At 47.3% G+C, this 22,784-nt stretch overlaps 1 protein-coding gene across 2 annotated transcripts in view; it reads left to right on the top strand.

Annotated features, from left to right (window-relative positions):
- GALNS (galactosamine (N-acetyl)-6-sulfatase) overlaps positions 1 to 22,784 on the top strand; it is a 43,145-nt gene that overhangs the window by 5,815 nt on the left and 14,546 nt on the right. For both annotated transcript variants that reach the window (XR_013340768.1, XM_077786393.1), the window contains 8 exons: positions 1,548 to 1,691; positions 2,952 to 3,018; positions 3,122 to 3,249; positions 3,925 to 4,064; positions 5,258 to 5,361; positions 11,209 to 11,345; positions 13,847 to 13,949; positions 21,678 to 21,799. Coding sequence is in view for 1 of the 2 variants with exons in the window: in XM_077786393.1 (XP_077642519.1) it covers positions 1,548 to 1,691; positions 2,952 to 3,018; positions 3,122 to 3,249; positions 3,925 to 4,064; positions 5,258 to 5,361; positions 11,209 to 11,345; positions 13,847 to 13,949; positions 21,678 to 21,799 (945 nt within the window). In the remaining variant the exon portion in view is untranslated. The remainder of the gene's footprint in view (positions 1 to 1,547; positions 1,692 to 2,951; positions 3,019 to 3,121; positions 3,250 to 3,924; positions 4,065 to 5,257; positions 5,362 to 11,208; positions 11,346 to 13,846; positions 13,950 to 21,677; positions 21,800 to 22,784) is intronic.

The following is a 22,784-nucleotide window of genomic DNA, read 5'->3' as shown; positions in this document are numbered from 1 at the left end:
GATGCAGTTCAGTGCTAATAAATGGAAATTCATACACCCAGGGAAAAGGAATAAACAAGGCAAAAAGCAGATTGGTGCCAGTTCCTTGGAAAAAAAGGCAAATCTGGAAGGACCTGCAGCTGTTAGCAGGAATAGGACTAAGTAGGAATGTGCAGGGCATTATTGTGCACCCAAAAACTTCTCCTGGACAGGACTGGGAGTGATACCTGTTCCTTGGAAAGGTGTAAAGAGATGCAGGGTAAACCTAGAGCCTCATCCTGCCTCACAGAGGTTTTCCAGCTGATTTTTTTTTCCTTCCTCCCTTCTAAAAACTCTTCAGGGTGTCCTGTGACAGTAAATTCCATGGTTTAATTATAAGTTTGCAAGTCAGGTATTTTCCACAACCAGCATGGAATTTGTTGTGTTTTATTAAATCTCAATTTTTTGTGCTGTAAGATGCAGAGACTGATCTGGATCTCAGTCATTGTTCAATGTCTGTAAGTTCTTTTGGGGGTTTTATAGAATAAGATGTTTTTCCATCTCCCCTGTTGTAGAACCAGCCAGGAATGACTTTGTATTCCCACGTCTACAGAAGGGGAAAGTGTGGAATCCTGCAGCTCAGACCTGCAGTGGCAGTTACATCACCAAGCTGTGATCATAGCTGAAATGAGGATTCTTTCTGTAATAACTCAGTTTGGAACAGCTCAGAGTAACTCCAAGGATCATTTCACTCCAGGGAATGCTTTTTATGCCCTTTGTGCTCTGAAGGTGCAGAGGGGGATGGCACAAAGTGGACAGGGGCAGATCCAGGCTTGTGAGGGGAAGATGGAATGGTTAAATAAACGCTGAGCTACCAAGATCCCCTTTAGAGACAGAGAGCATGGGAATTCTCTGTCTTCAAGGCTCTATAAATGCAGGAAATGTAGAATTTGCAATACAAAACCTGGAGATTAGAGAGGAGCTTCATCTGGAAGTTAAGGATGGAAGATTTTCAAGCTGTACCGTAGAGAGGAGCTGTCATCAGGAGCAGCTAAATGTGTTTTATGTCCACATGTGCACACAAAAACCTCATTTCATTTCCATTCAGGTCTCTTTGTACCATTTTGGCAGCTTGAATGCTCCATAAAGGGGATGAGGATGGAATGGTGCATTTCATGAGCTCTGCCTTGTGTTTTTACAGCTCAGTGGGATAAAAGGGACTTGTCATAGATCAGAATCCTTAAGTAAAACATTATGTGCATCTCTGCAGTGGTTTGGGGCAGTGTAGTCCATCAGTGCTGATCATCAGACAGCATGGGAGAAGACACCAGTGGAAGGAAAAAATGGAAAACAGTGATTGGAGAGTAAATAAAATGGAATATAAGTGAGCACTGGGGTGAGTCTGCATGGCTGTGCTTGCAACAAGTGTGAGAGAGCTCAAGACATTGCTCTGGAGTCATTTATGTGATTGAAATGCTTTGGGTTTTGATTTCTTAGGCAGAGACTGTTCTTGCATGCTGTTCTGATGAGCTGAGGTTTGCCTTCCCTGCAGCAGAAGTTGAACTCTGCCCTGTTGCTTTTGCTGCCAGGCACTTGGGGCACCGGGCCCAGTTCCACCCCCTGAAGCACGGCTTTGATGAGTGGTTTGGGTCCCCAAACTGCCACTTTGGGCCCTACAACAGCACAGAGCGCCCCAACATCCCCGTCTACAGGGACTGGGAGATGGTTGGCAGGTAAGCCAGCTCCTTGTGGCAGCACATTCTCTCTCTCTCTCTCTGGGTTTTTCCATAGAGGAGCACAGAGAGAAGAAAGAACATTTCTATTTCTGCTCCTTGTTTTTCCCATGTGGAATGTGTTTGGAGAATTGTTTCCCTGGGGTGATTGCTTGGTTGGATTCTGGTGAGGATTGTTTGAGCTGATGGCCAATCCAACCCACCTGTGGACTCTGGAGAGAAGGTCACGAGTTGTGAGTTAATTAGATATAATATATATTAGAAAAAGTAAGTATGTGACTTTAGTATCTCCTTTCAATAGTATATTAATGTATTATAGTATAGTTATAATAAGTCATTCAGCCTTCTGAGCTGGAGTAGACATCATCATCTCTTCTCACTGGGTTCACCTGCATTTACAGCAGCTCCTTGCCTGCCACTGGGGTTATCTGGGCCCTCCCTGCTGCCATCACACACCTGGATGGGCTTCAGGGGTCCTTCCAAGGCAGACCATTCTGGGATTCTGTGGTTAATAAAGGTGCAACACCATGACTGACCTGGAAGTGTCATGTGGATGGTGTAGGGATGTGGAGCTGCCCTCCCACAGCTGTTTGCTCATCCCTGGCACCCTAAAGGCTTCCACTCTTGGAAACTGCTCCCATTCTCTACTGAAAGACCTCTTTGTTCCTTCTCTTCCTGTTTGGAATAACATCTTGTGTGTTTGCACAGCTCCATTCCCTGCTCCCAGTCTGCAGTCTGGGCCCTTCTTGTCCATTTATTTTTCACTCTGCTGTTGTCTCATTTCACTGCTGTTATTTCCCTGAGCACTTCCCCAGGCCCTCCTGCTTTACTGGTGGCTGAAGATCCCTCTAAACTAATGTTTCCAAAGCAGCCCAAGTTCTGCTTCCAGCATTTCTCTGTCTCACTGAAAGTTGTTGTGTACTTTGGAAATTTTATTCACATTTCAATCAGCTCTTTGTGAATCACCATGAGATTTTTAAGCATTTTGCCCCCTACAGCAAAAGGCCAGTCCCTCAGATTTGTCCAAAACTTGAAGTCATTAATTTGCATTAAGCTGTGTCACTGCTTTCTCCCATAAGAACAATTATGGTGACATATTTTTAATATCTGAAGAGAGTTTGCTGAGTGTTAACTGTGACTTGTTTGTCACCTCCTTACACAGGGGAAAGAATCCATAAAAGGGGGAAAAAAAAAATCCTTTTCCTGACAGTTTATTCCTTAGGATTGATTTTTTCCCTTTCTGATTCCTTTTATCTTAAGATACTATGAAGACTTCAAAATTGATCTGAAGACAGGTGAAGCCAACTTGACTCAGCTCTACCTGCAGGTACTATTTTAGTACTGCCTTCTAAGCCAAGGTGACTTTATGCCTTTTGTTTTGGAGAAATTTTGACGGCAGAGGATAAATTCATTTTTATTGTTGTTTACAGGAAGCTCTGGATTTTATTAGCAAGCAGCAGGCCAGCCAGCAGCCATTCTTTTTATACTGGGCAATTGATGCTACCCACGCTCCTGTTTATGCCTCCAAACAGTTCCTGGGCACGAGTCAGAGAGGGCTGTAAGTTCTGCTTTTTGGGGTTGTTTTAATTAATACCTCCTGCAGCTGGAACAGCCAACCTGAGCAGTGGTTGCTAGATCCAAGGCATGGATCACTCCTCAAGTGTGTGTTTGTGCTGAAATGCATTATTTGCTTGGATTGTTCTTTCATAATTTGGCTTTAATCTGAATCTCCAGGGGGAGGGGGGGTGCTCTAAGCTCCTTTGCCAGTTGTGTGAGGAATGAAATGCTGTCTGTGGCACAGATGATTTTTTAGAAGGCTTTTGTATGATTAGTGCCTGTTTTAAAAGCCTATAAATCGAACCACCAAATAGAAAAGCACTCCTAAAAATGCAGTTTGGAGGAGGCAAAGAGCTCTGTAGACACTGGGAGTGTTGCTTCAAAGAGTTTCTAACCATAAAGAAAGCCATGTTACGGCCTCCCAGTCAGTGGCAAGGTGGGTTTGCCTCTGTTTGTGAATTTTATGGCTGAATTCCTCTGTCCAAGGGTGGCTCACACCTGAGCAAACCCTGACCCTCAGTACCCAAGAGGGGCTACTCTCTGCAGGCCAGAGACACAAAGGTTTGCAGTGGCAGCAGAAAACCTGATGCACGAGAAGGATTTCTGCAGCACAGGTACAAATTAAATCCACTGACCCTTTTTTTTTTTGAGTATTTTGCATCTCCTTTTGGCCCAGGTATGGGGATGCTGTGCGGGAGATCGATGACAGCGTTGGGAAAATCCTGAAGCACCTCCAGCAGCTGGGCATCAGTGAGAGCACCTTTGTGTTTTTCACCTCTGATAACGGGGCTGCTCTCATTTCAGCTCCCAAACAAGGTGAGGCTCAGCTGAACACACCTGGCCTTGGGAAATCAAGGCTTAAATCTCTCCCTCTGTGGAGAAAGGAATCCTGTGTGTGGGGTCTGTGTTATGAGGTAGGAGAAGCCTCAAAAGACAGAGTATTTATGTTGGGAATAATTTATGTTCAGTGCTTCTGGCCACTGTTGGAGGAGATGTCCTTGGCCAAATGGAATTTTTCCTGCCCCAGTGTTTCTGTTACCTGTGTGTATTTGCACTGTCAGGGAGGGAATATTCTGTAATTTATTGAGAACCAGGCTCAGTAACTTAGCAGGGTGTTTACTCTCCATCTGCCAAATCATATTTCAGCCTTCTGAGCAATTAGAGAAAGTTCAAGAGTCCCTCATTCTTTAGCTCTCATAAAAAATATCAAGAAGAGAAATGATTTTTGTTGCCTAACAAATTTCCTTTTGTTTAAGTGATGGTTTCTCTGAAACAAATCACTGCAAATTGATTTTAGAACCTGCTCTCTTCTCTTTGGAGCCAGGCTTGGCTTGTGGTTATTGAACCACAGAGCAGGGAGTTACCTGAGTTCTGATTTCAGCTCAGCCACTGGCTTTGACTTTGTGTGACCAGGAATCAGTTATGAGACCTCCCTTATTGTTCCTTGGCCAGCTGAGCTCCAGGGTTGGGTTAAAACTCCAGATATTCCTGCAAAGCCATCTCTGAGTGACCATTCAGGGAATGCAGGATTATTTTTCTCACTGTTATACCTTCATCTAATATTGTTCTGGTACTATAAAATTTAAAATCATTATGAAAAAAATGCTATTTCTGCTTGAAATGGTCAGATTTCCTTTGGTTACAGACAGCAGTTAACACCCTTTGAGGGAAGGAAAACACCAGTGAGGTATTTCCTGTTTGTCTGGGGTTTGTTTTTAATTTGGTTGTTGATAGCAAGGTGTGTTTAACTGTCACTTTCTCCCTGTGCTGAAAAGACACTCCTAAAATTTCATCACAAATGGATATTAAAAAAAAAAAAAAACAAACCCCAAAAACAAAACCGCAACACAACAAACAAGACGACAATGACAAAACACCCCAACTCTGGCCATGTCGTTTGAAGAAGCATCCTTGCAGAATTGAGAATTCATTTCAAACCAGCCTGGGTGACAGTGTCCTTTTGAAATGCTGGTGTTTTGTGGGGTTGAAGGCTTTTTTTCTGTGCCTAGGAGGAAGCAATGGGCCTTTCCTGTGTGGCAAACAAACCACCTTCGAGGGTGGCATGAGGGAGCCAGCCATCGCCTGGTGGCCCGGCCACATCCCTGCAGGAGGGGTGAGTGTCTGCCTCGGGCATTTCTCAGCAGCCTGGGGGGCTGCAGGGAGTGGGGAGCTCCTCGCTGGCCTGGGGGGGCTTTGCTTCCCACTTTTACCGTGCCCCAAGTCCCAGTGTTTGTGTGGGTAAGGAGCTGCTGCTGCCCCAGGCAACTTCCAATGCAAATTTCCATTTAGAGGGTCTGTGCTCAACTTTGCTGTGAGCATCCAGGCTCTGCTCTTGTCTTCCTGCTCTTTTTAAACCCTCTACTCTTTTGGACCTCGCTATTTCTCATGTGTTTGAACAAACTGGAGTATAAAGAGCAGGAATTTGTTCCCCCCACTCTCCATGCCCTGAAGTACCGAGAGGTTTGACCCTCATTTTGGTGCTTGATGAAAGTTCCACTCAGGGAGGTTTAGACACCACATTATTGCTCTGTGCTGCCTGTACACAAATGCAGATATGATCACTTCAAAATATCCCCTCGGTAGCACTGCCAGCCCCCCTTGTCCCAGCTCTCATTACAGAAGGATGCAATCAATCCTGCTGCAGGATCACAGGGACAGCACAGCCCCCTCCCCCTGGTGAGCATCCCTGAGCCCTGCAGAAAGTGATCCTTCATTAACTGGGCACCGTGCTCGAGCCTGCAAACTGGTCATAAATAAAACATTTGTGGAACTTGCATTCCATGGGGGTGGTTTAATTGAGGCAGGCTAATGATAATTTATCATTTACATTTAGAAGGGACCATGAGGCAGCTCAGATCTGCAGCTGAGGGCAGGAGGGTGGTTTGGTTTCATTATTTTTCGAGAGTTCACCAAACCTACCAAGGATGGTTTATTATTTTTCTAATTTGAAATGAAAACAGTCATTTTGTTTAAATTTAAACATTTCCATAAAGCCTTTGCAAGCCAAGTACAACAGCCCTGGGCTAGCAAAGGAGAACATGAAACTGCAGCTGAGTGTTTTGTTTGCTGGGTCCAAACTAAATAATGTGATAAAAGTAAACACGCATTATAAATGGGGACGAGAAAATGCCCAAATTTAAAAATTCTTTCCATTGTAGTAACTCTGAGGATAATTAAGAACAGGAGGAGAGAGGAATCCTTGTGCCTGCTTCTTTTCTGCCTGGCTGGGACCCCTCTCCCAGGTAGTTTTTGGGAGATGCTGCTTGAATTCCTGGGAAGAGGCATTGCTGTGCAGAGCTGTGTGTGCAGGGTGGGCTGGGCAACTGAGCTGTGCCCAGAGCTCCCAGATTTTGGGATGCACCCAAAATCCCTCTTCCACCATGCCAGTGTCAGCCTTAAGCACGTGCTCAGCTTCAAACCCTCCTTATCTGCTGCTCAGGAACTGTGATAGAAACTCACCTGTGTTTTCTGCTTGTGTTCTTGCCTTCGAGGCTCCAGCACTGCTCCCTCAGCAGCCCTGACCACAGGTGAGAGACTTGTGTCCACCACTACACTTCTGGCTTTTTTTCTGTACCTTGCTGTAGCTTCACCATCCTCTGGAGGAGTTTTAACTGCTCAGCCCCAGTCCTGTGCACTCCAAGTAGCTGTGAAATGTGGGAAAGCTGCTTCAAAGTCTCTCATTGCTCCTACTTGTCAGGAGCTGAAGGAAGCAAAGGCTTGGGAGATGTGAACTTCAGCACAAAGCTGAAGGGTCAAGTCCTTCCTGTGCTGGGCTTGCTCCCAGGGCTGTGGTTGTTCCTTTCCATTTGAGGAGCAAGGGAAGGGTCAGGAGCTGTCTCAGGTGGAACAACTGCAGCCAGGAAAGGAGAGTTTGCGTCTCTGGCCAGTGAAATCCAGTTATTGTGTGGAAAGCTCTGTCTGCTGATGGGAATGCTCCTGGGAGACCTCACTGCAGCCTTGCAGTGTGTCGGGAAAAGGAGGGAAAGGGACTTTTTATATGGGCAGATAGTGCCAGGACACAGGGAATGGCTCCCACTGCCAGAGGGCAGGGTTAGATGGGGGATTGGGAAGGATTCCTCCCCTGTGAGGGTGGGGAGACCCTGGCACAGGTGCCCAGAGCAGCTGTGGCTGCCCCTGGATCCCTGGCAGTGCCCAAGGCCAGGCTGGACAGGGTTGGGAGCAGCCTGGGACAGTGGAAGGTGTCCCTGCCATGGCAGGGGTGGCACTGGATGGGCTTTGAGGTCCCTTCCAACCCAAACCATTCCATGATTCCACCTGGCAGTTTGTTAATAATTTTATTGACCCATAAGGCTGGGGGGGGTTGTTTTTATTCAAGAGTTTTTATTCCTGGAATACAGGAGCTCCTCGATCTGAGCACAAGGAGTGAGGCACAGGGTGGGAGCACCTGCCAGGCTCTCCATGGAGCTGGGGATAATTGGTGCAGTTGGCTGGTTTGCAGGTTTTTGGAGGGGAAAGATGCCTCAGGAGTGTGTGTTGCTCTTGGCATCAACACTCAGTGAGTTCTGCTCCCCACCAGGAATATTTATTCCCACACAAACAGCCTGGCTGCACTTCCCTCCTCAGCTCCGTTTTCCAGGTGAATTCACAACAAATCAGCGTTTCAACATTCCCCACATCACATCTGCCTTCTGGAAGGATCCAGCTGGAAAAAAAAAAATCATATTCTATTGGTATTTGAATCCTCCTCCTCTCTCCCCTCGCCCTCCTCCCCTTCCTCTCTCGTGCCTGCTTCCTGAAGGAGAAAAGAACATATCAACCCAAAGACAGCATTGCAACCTTTTCTTCCCTATCTCCCATGGGGCGCAAATTGAAATTGAATTAGACAGGGATATCAGGTCTGCTCGCTGTGATAACTGTAAAAGGATTTTATTTAAAAACACCCTGACATTTGTTCACCCAGTTTCAAATATTTAGCTTTCCTCCTTTCCATTCCTGGCGGGGGCGACTTTATTAATTGTCGCCTTTGATTCAGAGTTAAAGCTTGAAAGCACTGATAACAGCACTGGGGACTATTTCTTCCAGCGCCGTGGCCCACAGCAAAAGGATTTCATTTTCTTAAAGACGTTGTGTGGATACTGAGAGTTTATTAAAAAGAAGGGGGGGGAAGGAGGGGGGAAAAAAATCCGTCCTTACGTGCGTAATACCGGCTGTTCCTCACTGATACAGCAATATCTGATCTCCCTCCATTTATATATTATTTATTTTCTCTGGGCTGTTGCCCTCTCTGGATTTTTCTTTTTCTTTTCTTGAAAAAAAAAAAAAAGAAATAAATAAAAGGGAAATGCAACTAGAATGAAAGAGCCCTGTTGACAGGAGAAAAATGGTATTTTTTTTATTTTTTCTCTGAAAACACTTCAAAGATTTATATGAACATTAACCTTTTTTTTTTTTTTTCCTTTTTCCTTCTTCAATGTGGTGCTGCAGAGCACAGATAAATCCAAGTGGCTGTGGCATGGGCATTTAATTTCCTTAAGAAGTTTTCTCTGCTTCACGGCAAAAATGTTGTCTGAGACCAGAAACGTAATTGGATGATTAAAGAGAGTCATCTACATCTGGTGCTGGATAATAAGGGCCAGGACAAGGGGAGCCTGGTGGCCCCCCAGGATTGTCCCCACGCTCTGGATAAATGAGGTGACATTAAAGGCACGAGCCCGGGGTCAGCAATTGCCTCTTATCAAAAGATTGAGGCGCTGGGACGGAGCCACAACAGGAAAAGTGATTTTTGGATTAGATGGAGAAATTGTGAGAGCTCTGATTACAAAAGGGCTCAGGCAGGGGCTGGCTCCTGGGCTGGGTGGGAGGAGCAGGAGGGGTTGGAGCTGCTCCTTCTGCGGCTCTGCAGGTGGGAATGAGCCTGGGAGGAGCCCCCAGGGCTGGGAGATGTTCATGGCCTCAGCTTCAGCCCTGGGGACAGGGCCAGAGGGACCTCAGCCATGTCCCTGTGCAGGGACAGGGATCACAGAGACCTCAGCCATGTCCTTGTGCAGGGAGGGGACAGGACAGGGCTCAGAGGGACCTCAGCCATGTCCCTGTGCAGGGACAGGACAGGGCTCAGAGGGACCTCAGCCATGTCCTTGTGCAGGGACAGGACAGGACAGGGCTCAGAGGGACCTCAGGCATGTCCCTGGGCAGGGAGGGGACAGCCCAGGGCCCAGGCTCTGCTCCCAGGGCCCAGCCATGGCACAGGAGGGATGGGCAGGAACTGATCTCATGGAGTTCCACCTGGACATGAGGCAGAGCTTCCCCATGTGCCCAGAGGAACATCCCAGACCTGCCTGGACACTGTCCTGTGCTCTGGGATTGCCCTGCTGGAGCCAGGAGGTGGGACTGCATGATTAAAATAATTTTAAGGAGAGGAAAAGGCTGCGCTAAAATAAAGAATAAATGTTCTCCAAACCCCATCCAAGCTGGCCTTGAGCACTTCCAGAGCTGGGGCAACCACAGCTTCTCTGGGAAACATCTCCCTTTGTGCCTGCCCCCAAGGCTAGGCTGAGCAGGACCTTTCCCAGGCTCTGGCCATGGATAAATCCCAAACTGAGGGCCCAGGACCTCAGCTGATCCAGCTGCTTTCCCAAGGATCTCCACAGCCAGCTTTCCTCTGGTGCTTCAAGCTTTGCACTTTGTTTCCTCCCAAGGAATTGTGGCAGAATTCTTGCATGCAGCTTTAATAAGATGTGTTCCTGCCAACACCTCCTGATGAATGAAAGCCATTAAAAATTGAAATTACTGTAATCAAGTAATGTGATATTGTAATGTTAAACTTGTAATTAGGCCCCTGCATGTTGCTTTCTCCAGTTCTTTTTTTTTTTTAATTTTCTTAATTCTTTCTTTGTGTTCACTTTGTTCAGCCCAGCCTCTTAATACAAGGTTTAGGATCCTTTTTTTCCCCTATATTTTTGAGCCAGCATCTCATAAAAATTAATTTATCGTGTCATCATTTGTTGCATTTAAATAATTTGTGTCAGCTTAGAGGCTGGGGGTCTGTTTGTGAGTAGAAGGAATCAGAGGTAAAAGGTCTTTGATAGTCCCAATATTGTTCTGTTGGGATTGGACTTGGATTTTAGTCAGAAAGTGCTTTGCTGCTCACAGCTGTGGGGTTGTATCCAATGGTTTCTTGTTTCCCAACAAGTGCTGTTGCTGAAAATGCTCTTTTCTTGTCACATCTTGTGCTGGTGCCTCCTGGTGCTCCTGATCTGCCAGCATCTGCTTTAACTGAGTGTGTCACTGACTAATTAAACACCCTGCAACAACGGGGAGGGAGCAAAGACTCACAAAGAATCAGGCAGAACAGACTTTGCAGGGTTTTAAAATATAAATAATTAAGAGCATAGAGATGAGTATGGCTTCCAAGTAAGGAAGGAGGGGAAAAAACCCTTGTACATCTCCATTGAAGCCAAACCCAGATGTTTTTCTCCCTTATTAAAATATGGACTAAAAATACCACAACTTTACAGTTCTTGAATTGTTGGAAATGGTTTGCAGATGAAGTCATCAGGCTCTTTTTGTTATTATCCATCTATCCCTGTGCTTTCTGGGAACTCTCTCAGGGTATTCTGGACTCCAGAGATGACCTGGAGAAGGGAACAAATCAAGGACTTTTTTTTCCCTTGGTGTAAGTGCTGATTTTTCAATCCGCAAATGAGCTGGAATTTGCTAAATTAAGTTGAGCCCTGTGACAACACACTCCTGGAAAAGGGATACACAGGAGTGAGGAGAGGGAGAGGAAAATGGAAAAAAAAAATCAAAATGCAAAGTCTCCCTGGAAATGGAGAAATTGGGATTGTTTCCTTTGCTTTATTGTTTTCAGAGGAGTTTACTGGTGACTGCAGCAGTGTGAAGGGAGAGGTTTTCAGGGAGCTTTGAGGGAAAACCTGTTTCCATACGGATTTTCCTGAAGGGCTCTTTGCAGATGTGTTTCTGTTGATTTTTTTGGTTGCAGGTCAGCCATCAGCTGGGCAGTGTGATGGATCTGTTCAGCACCAGCCTCTCCCTGGCGGGTCTGCAGCCTCCCAGTGACAGACAGATTGATGGCATCGACCTTTTACCTGTCATCCTGCAGGGCAAGCTAATTGACAGGTCAGTGATTATCCCAGAGCTGCCAGCCCTGCTCCTGCCTGAAGGGATGCCAGATTTGGGGCTGGTTTTTTTTAACACCAGCTCCCAAGTGTTGAATGGAAGCTGAATGCACAGCAGCAGCAGCAGCAGCTTCCCACTGCGCTCCTGCTCCGCTGGAACAAGCTGAGCTGGGAATTCCTGACATGTGGCATGTTGCCATACAGTGGAGTCTGGGGACAGATGAAAATGTCACAGGGTTAGCAGGGATCCCTGGAACAACATATGGCAGGAGGGGAGATAAAAGCCTGAGAACTGGAGCCTGGCTGGGGGAGAATCCATTATTTATCCCTGCAAAAGCTGCCCAGAGCGTGCTGGGTCCTTGTCCTGCTGCAGAGCTGGGAGGTGAAGGCTGTGCTGCTGCAGAGGACCTGGAAACAGCAGGAAAATCCTCTTCCCAAGGTCCTGGAGAGCTTCTGCAGGGATAGATTTGGGTGAAAGACCTGGAGTCGTTATGTGCTGTCAGGTCTTGGGCACAGGCACCAAGATCTGACAGCAAATCCGGCCAAAAAACTATTTTATTGGAAGTGTCAGAGGTCAAGAGAAGTCTTGGAGTTGGGATTTTGGTGAGGAATTTGGCAATTTGGCAGCCTGGAAATTCTGACTACAGTCATATTCTTTGGGAGATAACAAGGAAACTTATGCATGGAAAACATTTTTGGAGCTCTTTTCTTTGTTGGATGAGAGCCTTTGTGCTGTGAATTTCCTTTTGTGCCTCTTAAGCAAGGAGCACACCTGAGTGTTACCTGACAGGAGCCTTGCAAGTTCCTCACACACAGCCTGGCCCATCTCCTGGAAGTTTGGGAAGTTTCTTTGTTGTTTTAAAAGGGAATTTCAGTGCAGTCACCAACCCCTTGCTTGTGTTACAATAACAGTCACTCAAAGCACGTTGTGGCTTTTTTTCTTCATTTTATCTATCTTTCTTTTTTTTTTTTCCTAGACATGACCAGGACAAAGTTTTCACAGTTCCCCAAAAACTTTCCAGGAGATACAGTTTTTGTGTTCTTTCAAGTGAAAGGAAAGTGAATGGGGGAGGAAATAAATAATTTCTGTCAAAATACTGAGTACAAGCTGGAATCCTCATTTGAAACAGAAAAAGTGGTTTTTTTTAATGAAAAACTTAAAACCTTCAGTCAGGAGGGCACATAATAACTGATCAGATATTGGCCATTGATGGCAAGGCAAAGGAGACTGGAGTGTTGTCTGGAATATTTTTGGGAGGTTTTGTTGATGGCACTGGTTTGTATCAGGTGCTGCAGTTTGGCAGCTCTCTCTTGCTGCCTTTATTTCACTCCCAGGTGCATTAAGGATGCAGGAATGGCTTTCTGGGAGCAGCTTCCCCTTCTTCCTGGGAACCAAGTTGTTTTCCCTTTGTTCCTGGTGACAAAGTTGTTTTCCCTTTGTTCCTGGTGGCAGCTCTTGGTGACAAAGGAGGGAGGCTCATTGTTACTGTGAGGCTACAAGAGCTCTGGGGCCACTCCTGTCATTCATGCGGGGATATTTAAATTTCACCTTGCATTTAGGGACAGGTTTTTCCAGGTGGCATCGCCAGAGTGACTTGGTTTTGGAGTGGCATCTGAGAAGGAAAGACAAAGGTTCCCCCTGACAAACAGCTTCACCCTCCTGTCCTGTCAGCAGCCCAAAAGAGCTGGAGAGAGGAGCTGCACCAACAAATCAACCCTTCTCCTGCAGATAGTCCCTTCCAGTAAAATACTGTGCTGTTCCCTCAAAAAAACCAGGAGTGTTTTGTTGGGAAAACCAGCAGGAATGTTGCTGGCATGCCCAGGGAACAGCACAGATGCAGCGAGTGAGATGCATTTCCTGGATGAATTATTAATTAGGGAAACCTCTGGGAACAAGTGCAGCTTTAGCAGCATGTTTACATGCTGCAAAGTGAAGTTTGGGGGGGAAAAGATGGAGAGGAATTAAAACCACAGCATGTCTGGCTGCCAGGTTTTTCCATGTGGAGTTTCTCAGAGATGTCATCCAGAACACACCGGCATCTGGTGTCCTCCTGGCCACCCTGCCCGTGTGGCACTGCCAGCTCCACGCTGCCCGTGTGGCACTGCCAGCTCCGTGGCAGAGCTGTGGAGCTGGGCAGAGGAGCCTGAGCATCCCAGAGCCTGTGAATCCCCCTTTTCCCTCCCAGGCAGGCACTTGAGAGCTGTCAGACGCTGGAACCGCCACGCTCCAGAGGAAATCCCAGGGGCTGAGAGTTCAAGGATTAACAATCACTGGCAGCCAAGCTGGATAATGTTTCATTCTTGCACCGTGTGAGCTCTCAACTTGATGAACACTTTAAGAAATGTTAATTGAAAACCTTGCAGAGGAGACTATTAGGAGGCAGCCTGTTCCTGCCTGATATCCACATGGGAAGTGGGATGCCATTAAGGGGTTTGTGGCCCTTATCAGGAGGCTGGGCCCAGGCTGTTGGTGTTTCTCATGCGGCTCTACTCTCCTTCCAGGCCCATTTTCTATTATCGTGGCAACGAGCTGATGGCAGTGAGAGTTGGGCTTTACAAAGCTCACTACTGGACCTGGAGCAACTCCTGGGAGGAGCACAGCAAGGTAATGGCACAGGGACCTGGCCTGGAGTCACTGGGATCCTGGGGACAGACACCCTGGGAACTGGGGGATGTCACCATGCTTTGGGCTCCTCAGAGCTGCTGTGCAGGTTTCTGTTGGGTACCAGGAATATTTCTGCCCCAAAAGGGCTGTCCTGCCCTGGCACAGCCTCCCAGGGAGGTGGTGAGTCCCAGTCCCCCTGTTTAACAGCCATGTGGATGTGGCACTTGGGACATGGATCAGTGGTGGCCTTGGCAGTGCTGGGGGAACAGCTGGACTCAATGACTTTAGAGGATATTCCAACCTAAATTATTCTGTGCTCCTAAAAAACCTGAGGGAACTGGACCCCCCACCCTGAAATCGGGGACAGAGAGAGGAAAATGAGCAAATTCCAGGTTGTTCTGAGGGATGCTCCCTTTAATCAACTCTTAATCCCCCTTAATATTGAACTGAATTTGGAGCTTTTAGATGCTCACCCATGGTTGGACTCCCTGATCCTTGTGGGTCCGTCCCAGCTCAGGATATCCTGGGAAAGGCTGGAGCCTGATGCCACACTGACCACGAATGTCACAATTGCTGGCACAAAACACCTCCTTTGAACTATTGAAATGGAACTGGGATGAGTTTGTTGGGTTTGTGATGGTTTAAAAGGAAAGCTGTAGGAAAGGCACAGTGGAAAATACAGCAGTGGTTGAAAGCAGTGAAATAAATGTGTTTAATCTGTTATCAGCACTTCTTTGAGCCCACATCACACTATGTACAACATTTTATTTATCTCCTGGCTGATCTCCTCACAGTTAGATGTTAAGCACTATTATTTCCTTTACTTTTTGTGTCTTTTCTTGGCTCTAAACTCTGGGGCATTTGCTGAGTGGCAGCTTCACACGTGTGCCATGCTGCAGATCCCTTTAGACAGGAACCCAGAGCACTGAGACCCAGCTCTCAACAATCCTGACAGCAGCCTGGGCTTGGGGAGGGATTGTTTGTATGATTTATTTTGTTTCTCTTTTTTTTTTTTTTTTTTTTTTTTAACTTATGGAAGGTCCTCAAGGCATCACAGGTGCAGAACTAAGTGCTGGTGACATTTGTGGATATAAAAGTGCAGGGATTCTTTCACTGGGATGTCCTGGGGGTAGAAGGAAGTGTCAGCTCCAAGGGAGTCATTTCCATTCAGGGCTGTAAATGTGTGTTTGTCTTTTTTCAGACTGCAATGCTTCAGGAGTCAAAGCTTGTTTTACAGGGAGCAAGCAGGAAAGGAAAGTTGGCTCTAGAAATGTTTTTTATGCTCTGTCTCAGTGCTAATTCCACGCAGATAAAATGAGATCATTTATTTGTCTTGTGTGTGAGTAAAACCTGTTTATCACCCGTGGAGGCTTTTCCCTGGGTGGGAGGAACTGGGAGCTCCTCTCTGTCTGTGTGTTTGGGTGCAGGGGTGGCAAATTCCCAGAGGAATTCTTGCTCTCCGTGGTGATAAAAGCACATACCCACACTTCCAGTTGGCAAATAAATAAACCCCTGCATGGAACTCAACTCATTCCTACATGTCTGAGTGTGGAACGGTGATAATGGGGACCAGCTACTCCTTCCAGAGGCTCTCCCACTGTGAGCAGTGGCAGTGCTGCAATTAAGGAATATTTATTTCTTTCCAAGTCTTTGTTTAACTGCTGTCTGATAAAAGTCAGCAATTATCCTGTACATCAGAGAGACGATTACAAATCCACTCTCCTTCCTGCAGCTTGGATCACATGAGCTTGATGTGGGGAAAATTGGAGCACATTAGTGGCCAGAGCAGCCATTAACAACACAGCAGAGGAAGCTGAGGCTGAGATTTGTTCCAATTCTCCTCATGTCTTCGAGCCATTAATTACAAACCTCGCAAGTTTAAAAATAGAAATAAATCAGAATGCAGAGCAGCTCCACAGCTCCCAGCCCTGCTGGAGGAGTTTCTAAGCTCACCTTACAACACAGTTCCCTCTTTCAGTAACTGGGCTTCCCAGCTGTGTTGATATTGGACTCTGGAATCAAAAAGGCCACTTTGTTTGCTAATTCCATTTGAAAAACAACTATAAATCCATGCACATCTGTGGCATTTGGAATTCTGACTGTTGGCTGTTTGTTCAATAAGGTTGACTTGCCATCCCAGTAGAACTCCAGCTAATGAGGATTTGTTAATTGTATGATCTTTAGAGGTCTTTCCTCATTGTGAATCCAGTGAGACTTCCAGATATGAAACTCCCTGTGTGAAGGTCCCCACTCAGACCTGGAATATGTGGTTTTCCTGTCATCCATTGGAAAGAGAGCTGAAGTTGGCCAGATGTGGCAAAACATCTGCCTGCACATTTTGGAGAGGTTTGTTTTATGGGTAGGGGAATATTTCATGGTTTTTACAGACAGGGTTCAGCCAGCCCTCCTTTCACTTTCAGAATTCCCTCGGTAATTGACTGTTTGGAAAAGCACCGATACAGTAAAATTGCCCTGGGTTTAATCCACATTTTTGTTCCACTTTCAGACGGGATTATCTCATGAAAGCAGCCAGAACCCCATTTTCATGCTGATCCTGGCAAATGGGGAGCTGGTGCCTGTCCTGGGCCTGTTTGGGATGGCCAGGAGGGTGAGGGAGGACGTGGCCCCTCACCTGCAAAGCTGTGTTTGACTGGGGTGGGAGTTGGTTCAGCAATAAAGGATGTACACACAAATAAAAATGTACCAGGGAGACACAGCCTGCAGAAAGCAGAGCCTAGCAAAGCAGAACAGGGCTCTGAAGGCTCCTCTCCATCTGGCACTCAGAATATTGACTCTGGAAACATCCCGTGCAGGCAGCACGCAGCTTTGCTGTCATCCTCCAGTCCCATGACAGCAACGTGCCCTTACTGGTCTGCATCCTCTGCCTTATGGCCTGGGATTAGGGCTTGTCATCTGACACACAGATGAATTGTGCTCTTCTGTTCTTCCCAGGTTTTGTTTGTTTATTTTTTAACCCCCAAGCAATTTTTTTTTTCCTAGTCTGACTCCTGTCAGGAAGTCTTGTAGTCTCTCTCGGTGCTGGAGGATACCTTGATGCTGCCTTTGCTGCTGGATGAACTGGATTTCTTGATTCTTGAGGGGGTGGTCTCTTGAAGGCATAAAGGGAAGGCTCACTCCACAGAATTGAGTGGGAGTAAGCATTTTGTGGGACATTTTCTCTGAGGATTGCACAGGATGCTTATTTGGAGCTGTTTACCTGCCTTCCATCTATATAGGTGGCTCATGTTTACATAATTTGACATCTCTGACATTCAAGAAGTGATAAATGGGACAGAGGGAGATGAAAGGAAGCCTGACTTGAAAAATGTGTTTGTATTTTTAAACAGTTTGATAAAGGCAGGAAAATCTCCTCCTGCACACGGGCTGAGTCCCTGCTGCTCCAGGACTGGTGGATCTCAAGCTTTTCCATTGTTGTTCACCTTTTTTCTTGTAGCAAAAATCAGCAGTGATGAAAATTGCCACGTGTGCAGGAGCAAAGGGAGAACTGAGGAATAAACCTGGGGAGATCCCTTTTGGACAGTGAAATGACTTTTACTGGCAGTCACCTGTCAAATGCTGGGGTTTTTTGAAAGTAAGGGGTCTGAATGGGTAAAAAATGGGTGTTTTCTATAAATTTACCACAGTAGGCAGCAAGTCCTCAGGAATTTCCTAATTTAGTGCTGCATAGAGGAGGCAGGAATGGGAGGCGGCAAGAGAAAGGAAATTTCCTTTTCTCTGCCTCCCACCAAAAGCATCCAGCACAAAACAGCCCTTGTACCTCCCAAGAGCACTGATGCAAGAAGGGGAAAAAATAATGAAGGGGAAAACGTGGAAAACGCCTTTTGGTTGTGGGAGAGGGGCTGATAACATCAACCTTTGTGCTGTCAGCTTGTTCGGAGCCTTCAGTGGGATTCCTCGAGCGCTCCTGCGGCTTTAAAGGCTGCGTGGAGGCGCCGCTATTGTTTTAATGCGAAGTGCCAGAGGGGTTATTCCAGTCAGGCTCTGCGATTGCCCTTCTCCCGCACGTGGAGGGATCGATAAAGCCTTTTCTGAGCCGGGGATGTGAAGTCAAGTAGAACCTCACAAATAATGACATTTGATTTTGGTTCTCTAAGCATGTGAGCCAGGCATCGATCGGAGCTTGCTGTGCTGCCCATCCAGGGGGCTGCCCATCATCTCTGGGGGGATGTCATCATCCCTGGGGGCTGTCCATCATCTCTGGGGAGATGTCATCATCTCTGGGGCTGCCCATCATCCCTGGGGGCTGTCCATCATCTCTGGGGCTGCCCATCATCTTTGGGGCTGCCCATCATCTCTGGGGCTGCCCATCATCTCTGGGGGGATGTCATCATCCCTGGGGCTGCCCATCATCTCTGGAGAGATGTCATCATCTCTGGGGCTGCCCATCATCTTTGGGGGCTGTCCATCCTCTCTGGGGGCTGCCCATCATCTTTGGGGCTGCCCATCATCTTGGGGGATGCCATCATCTCTGGGGCTGCCCATCATGTCTGAGGGCTGCCCATCTCCTTGGGCTGCCCATATTTGAGTGCTCTTCCAGCCTCTTTAACACATCAGAAGCATTTTTGGGTGCAGGGGGTTGAAGCCCGGCACCCCCCTTGCTCATCCCAAGGAGGATTTCACCAGGAATGGCCAGGAGGCTGTGGCAAACAGCAAGAGGTGACATTCCAGCCTTGAACTGACAGCTGGGCTTTTCTCCTTGCAGTGTTCAGCTGCTTTTGGTGCCCTGGGTGGTGCTGGGGGAGCAGGAGGCAGAGCTGGGCTGAGGTGGCTCCTACTCCTGCCAGCCTGAGCTGGGCTGGTGCCAGGCTGAGGAATTGCCAGAGGGCTCCCGTTAACACAAGTGGTGATTCCATCTCTTGGCAGGGAGCCCAAACTGGCAACTGGCTGTGTTTGTCTCATGTCTATATTGACACAGCATCTGTGGGCCATTTGCTCTGGAAATTAAAGCTGTGCAACCAAAGGCTGCTGCATGCCAGGGATGGAAAAACAGCCCGGGCTGTGTGATTGCTGAGCAGGACAGGCGTGGTGGTCACTGGGAGGCTCACCTGGTGGGCAGGGAATGTCGTGTTTTGATCAGAATAATGGAAGGAAAGGATTGTTGGAATCTCTCCTGCAGCAAACAGGTTTTTGTGCTGTGCAAAACACTGTAAGAGCAGCGAGCTGAGCTGCTCTTGATGCTCTGTGTGGGCTCCCTTTAGAAGGCAGGAGATGCTCCAGACAGGAGCTTCTGGTTTGGCTTTCAGCCTTTTGTGATGCAGCAGAAAAGCCCTAAGAGTTTGCTGAAACACGGGGAGTGGCCTTTGTGCAGGGTTTGATCAGTGAGCCCTGCAAATCCCAGAGCCCCGGAGGCTGGAAAAGCTCTCCAGGGTCACCGAGTCCATCCTGGGACAATCCCCAGGTGTGAGCACTGAGCCACATCCAGTCCTGCCCTGAGCACCTGCAGGGATGGGGACTCCACCCACTCCCTTGGACAGGGAGCAGGGACAGAAATCAGGAATGTGCTTAAATGATTGATCCCTGCACGTTGCTATGGACAGTCTGACAATAAACAGCTTTTAGGGATAACAGGAGAGTGGCACTGGGTGGTGTTACCCTGCTGGGTGGGACAGGCTTAGGCAGCTCTTGGCTCTTCTCAGCTCCAAACATCACCAAACCTACCCATACAAAAGAAATAATATTGAATTTTATATATTTATATATATGTTTTTACTAATTGGTTGATGAGTAGGTAGAAAATCTTTGAAGCTCTCTCTGCAGGTTGAATATTGACTCACAGAGTAGATAAAAATAGCAATATTCCATTTTATTTGCAGGGATAAAGTTGGAATGCCTTAGAAATGTCCTAAAATTGTATTCTCGGAGTTTTATTTACTTTCCATTTATTTATTTGACTTTTCTCCAGTAGACTGCTTTTCAAGAGGGCATTGAGTGCTTAAATTAGAATGACAGGTGGCTTTGGGCTGGTGGCATCAGGAAAATTGTCCCAGCATTTTCTTTCCTGGGAATCTTTGGAATTGTGTTTTGGAGTCTGGGCTACAAGGATTTCCTGGGAAACACAAGATAAAATAGAAACAGAGCAATGTCTAAACAAACACCCAAGAGAGGAAAATCTTTCACACTGAAGCATTTGCAGCCGAGGAGCATTGTACCAATTAGCAGGCTCTTAATTAAATTGCTTGTTTGATTTGCATCCAAATTATAATTTGGATGTTATGGAGGCTTTGATACCTTTTCATTAACTGGTCCTTTTGTGGGGAAAAAAGCCCACAAAAATCTCTTTTCCCTGTGTGTTTCAGAGGCCTGTGGCATCACAGGGTGGGAAGGTCAATCAGTTTTGTATCCATTTAAAGTCCATTATTGGTAGGGCCACTCCAACCTATCGAGCAAGTCCCTTATTTTTCCAGTCAGTGATTCAGGAATCTATAGCCCTGTGCAGATAAATGGGATTTCATGGGCTTCTAAACTTCTTGCTTTATTGAAAAGCAGAATATTAACTGCTCCACTGACCAGCTGTCCATTAAGAGCACGGGATATTTTTAGAAAATTGTTTGCCAATCAAATCCTACCAACATCTGTAGAGAGCCTTTTCAGTTTGTTTTATAAGCAAATGCTACAGCTGCTTTCCCACTCCCATGGAACCATTCCCATTTACCTGCTCTCCATGTCTCTATCCGTGTCTGGGGGCACTTTGGGATTGTGAGGAGCAGCGTGGGAGCTGGAATTGTAAAACCCAGCTTTAACAAGTCCATTTGGGGCCAGGCCTGCCTGGCTTGGCCTGGCCTGGGCTGGGGGGCCCTGCTTTATTTTCTGCCCAGGGAAATGAGTGCTTTTGCATTTTTGGCTCTTGCAGGGGTTTAAATGGGCTCCGGTGGCCCTGGAGGCCAAGGCCGGGGATTAGGGAGCTCCCAACTGGCAAATCAGGGCTGGGGAGGGAGGGAGGGAGGGAGGGAGGGGGGCAGATGGAGCTGGCATTAACCCCTTGCTGCTCCCAGCTGCTTCCCCAGGACATTGCCAGTAGCTGTGCCCTTCAAAGCCACTGCTGCTGCAGGGAGAATGGCACCTCGTGCCCCCACAGATGGTCAGAGACAGGAATTTGGGAGTGCCTCCCCTTCCTGCAGTACTCCCATCCCCACTGGCATGCCCAGGTGAGTCCCTCAATACCAGCTTGCCACGAATCAAATTGAAAACACAACCAAATTTTATATAATTAACCAGTTTTGCTTCATTTCTCAGAGAAACTGATCCCTCAGGTGCTGCCAGGGGAGTTTTCAGGTACCTGCTGTCTCTCAAGGTGTCTGGATGTCTCTCCCGGTGTTTTGGTTTTGATCAGAAGTGTCAAGCAATCCCCCCTTCCTGGGGCCTTCCAAAGCCAGAAAAACCAGCCAGAAAATCCTTTCCACGTGCAGAATTTTTATGATTAAATGCTTCCACCTCTTTGTCTTTTGTTCTGCCATTTCATTTTAATGAATATTTTATTGGGATTATATTTTTATAAGACAAGAAAGCACGGCCTTGCTTCAGCTCCTGTGTCAGTGCAACACCACTTGCTCACCCTAATTTACCCCACCAGCTCAGAATGTGTTTTGGAGATTGGACTCTTGGTTTAAAATAATCCTGAGGTTTGTTTTGCTGGAGAAAGTGGCATCAAGTCAAGTTTTGCTGCCTGCCCTACATCACCTTTGGTGACCTCTCTCCTTTTTGCTGCAGGGCATCGATTTCTGTCCTGGCCAGAGCGTGGCTGGAGTGACCACCCACACCCAGGAGGAGCACACCTACCTGCCCCTGCTCTTCCACCTGGGCAGGGACCCTGGTGAGAAGTACCCCTTAAGGTGAGCCACTTCATGGGCTGTCACAAAATCTCAGCAGTGTCAGTGTCCAAAAGTTGTTTGCTGGTTCTTGAGATCTGTTTAAAAGCTGTCCCACGCTGGGAAATGATGGCTTTCCTCCTGGTTTTTTCCCTGGAGAAGGACCAAAACCCTTGTTTCCAGGTGGTCAGGTGAGATGGATATGCACATGGGCTTGTCAGCCCGGTTGCTCCTGTTCTGTGTCCTGCAGCCCCTCGGGGAGGAGGAAAACACCAATTTTTGGACAGGGCTGAGTGTGGCACGTTCAAGCAGGGTTGCTGGACAGCTGTGCCTTGGAGCTGGGAGTTTTGGGGCCAGGGAAGAAACAGCCAGTGCTGTGTGCTGCTGGAATCTCTGGAGGGCAGACTGGTCACCTTCCAGTCTCCTACTCCAGCTAAGAGAGCTCCTCCTGAGGGTGTTTTGCAGGAGGACTTTGTGCCCAGCCCTGCTCCTTCCTCGGGCTCTCCTGGCTGTCTGAATCCATTTTCTTCTAAGCCTGCTATTGTAATATTTATCTCTGGCACACACCGTGCCCTGAGAGATTCCCACAAGGATTTATGCAGTCAGCAGCCAGCAGAGCCCACAAAGAGCCCTGCCACCTCCAAAAACGCTCCCAAGGTGTCCCCACCTCCCTCCTTCCCTGCCTCCTGCAGCAAATCCATGGACACACAGCCTCATCCCTCACCAGGGGCTCTGACAGGGAGAGTGTGGAAATAAATCAAGAAGGAACAAGAGCTGCTGGGACTGCCTGCCCAGAACTGGGTTTGTGCAGCAGCCTGGAGAGGCAAAGATGTTTTCTGAGCTGACAGGGCTGCAATTACTCAGCTGGTTTGAATAATTGAGTGGACACACTCAGCCCATTCCTTCCAGAGGAGATGAGCCTGTGCTGTCCAATGAGTGTTTTCACTGCAGAGAGGAGGGGAGGGAAAATATTTCCATTCTCTCTCACTTAACAGAGCACTTTAGAGGT

The sequence above is a fragment of the Lonchura striata genome, chromosome 13, assembly GCF_046129695.1.
Source record: "Lonchura striata isolate bLonStr1 chromosome 13, bLonStr1.mat, whole genome shotgun sequence".
NCBI lineage: Eukaryota > Metazoa > Chordata > Aves > Passeriformes > Estrildidae > Lonchura > Lonchura striata.
This window is presented reverse-complemented; position numbering and strand designations above follow the sequence as displayed.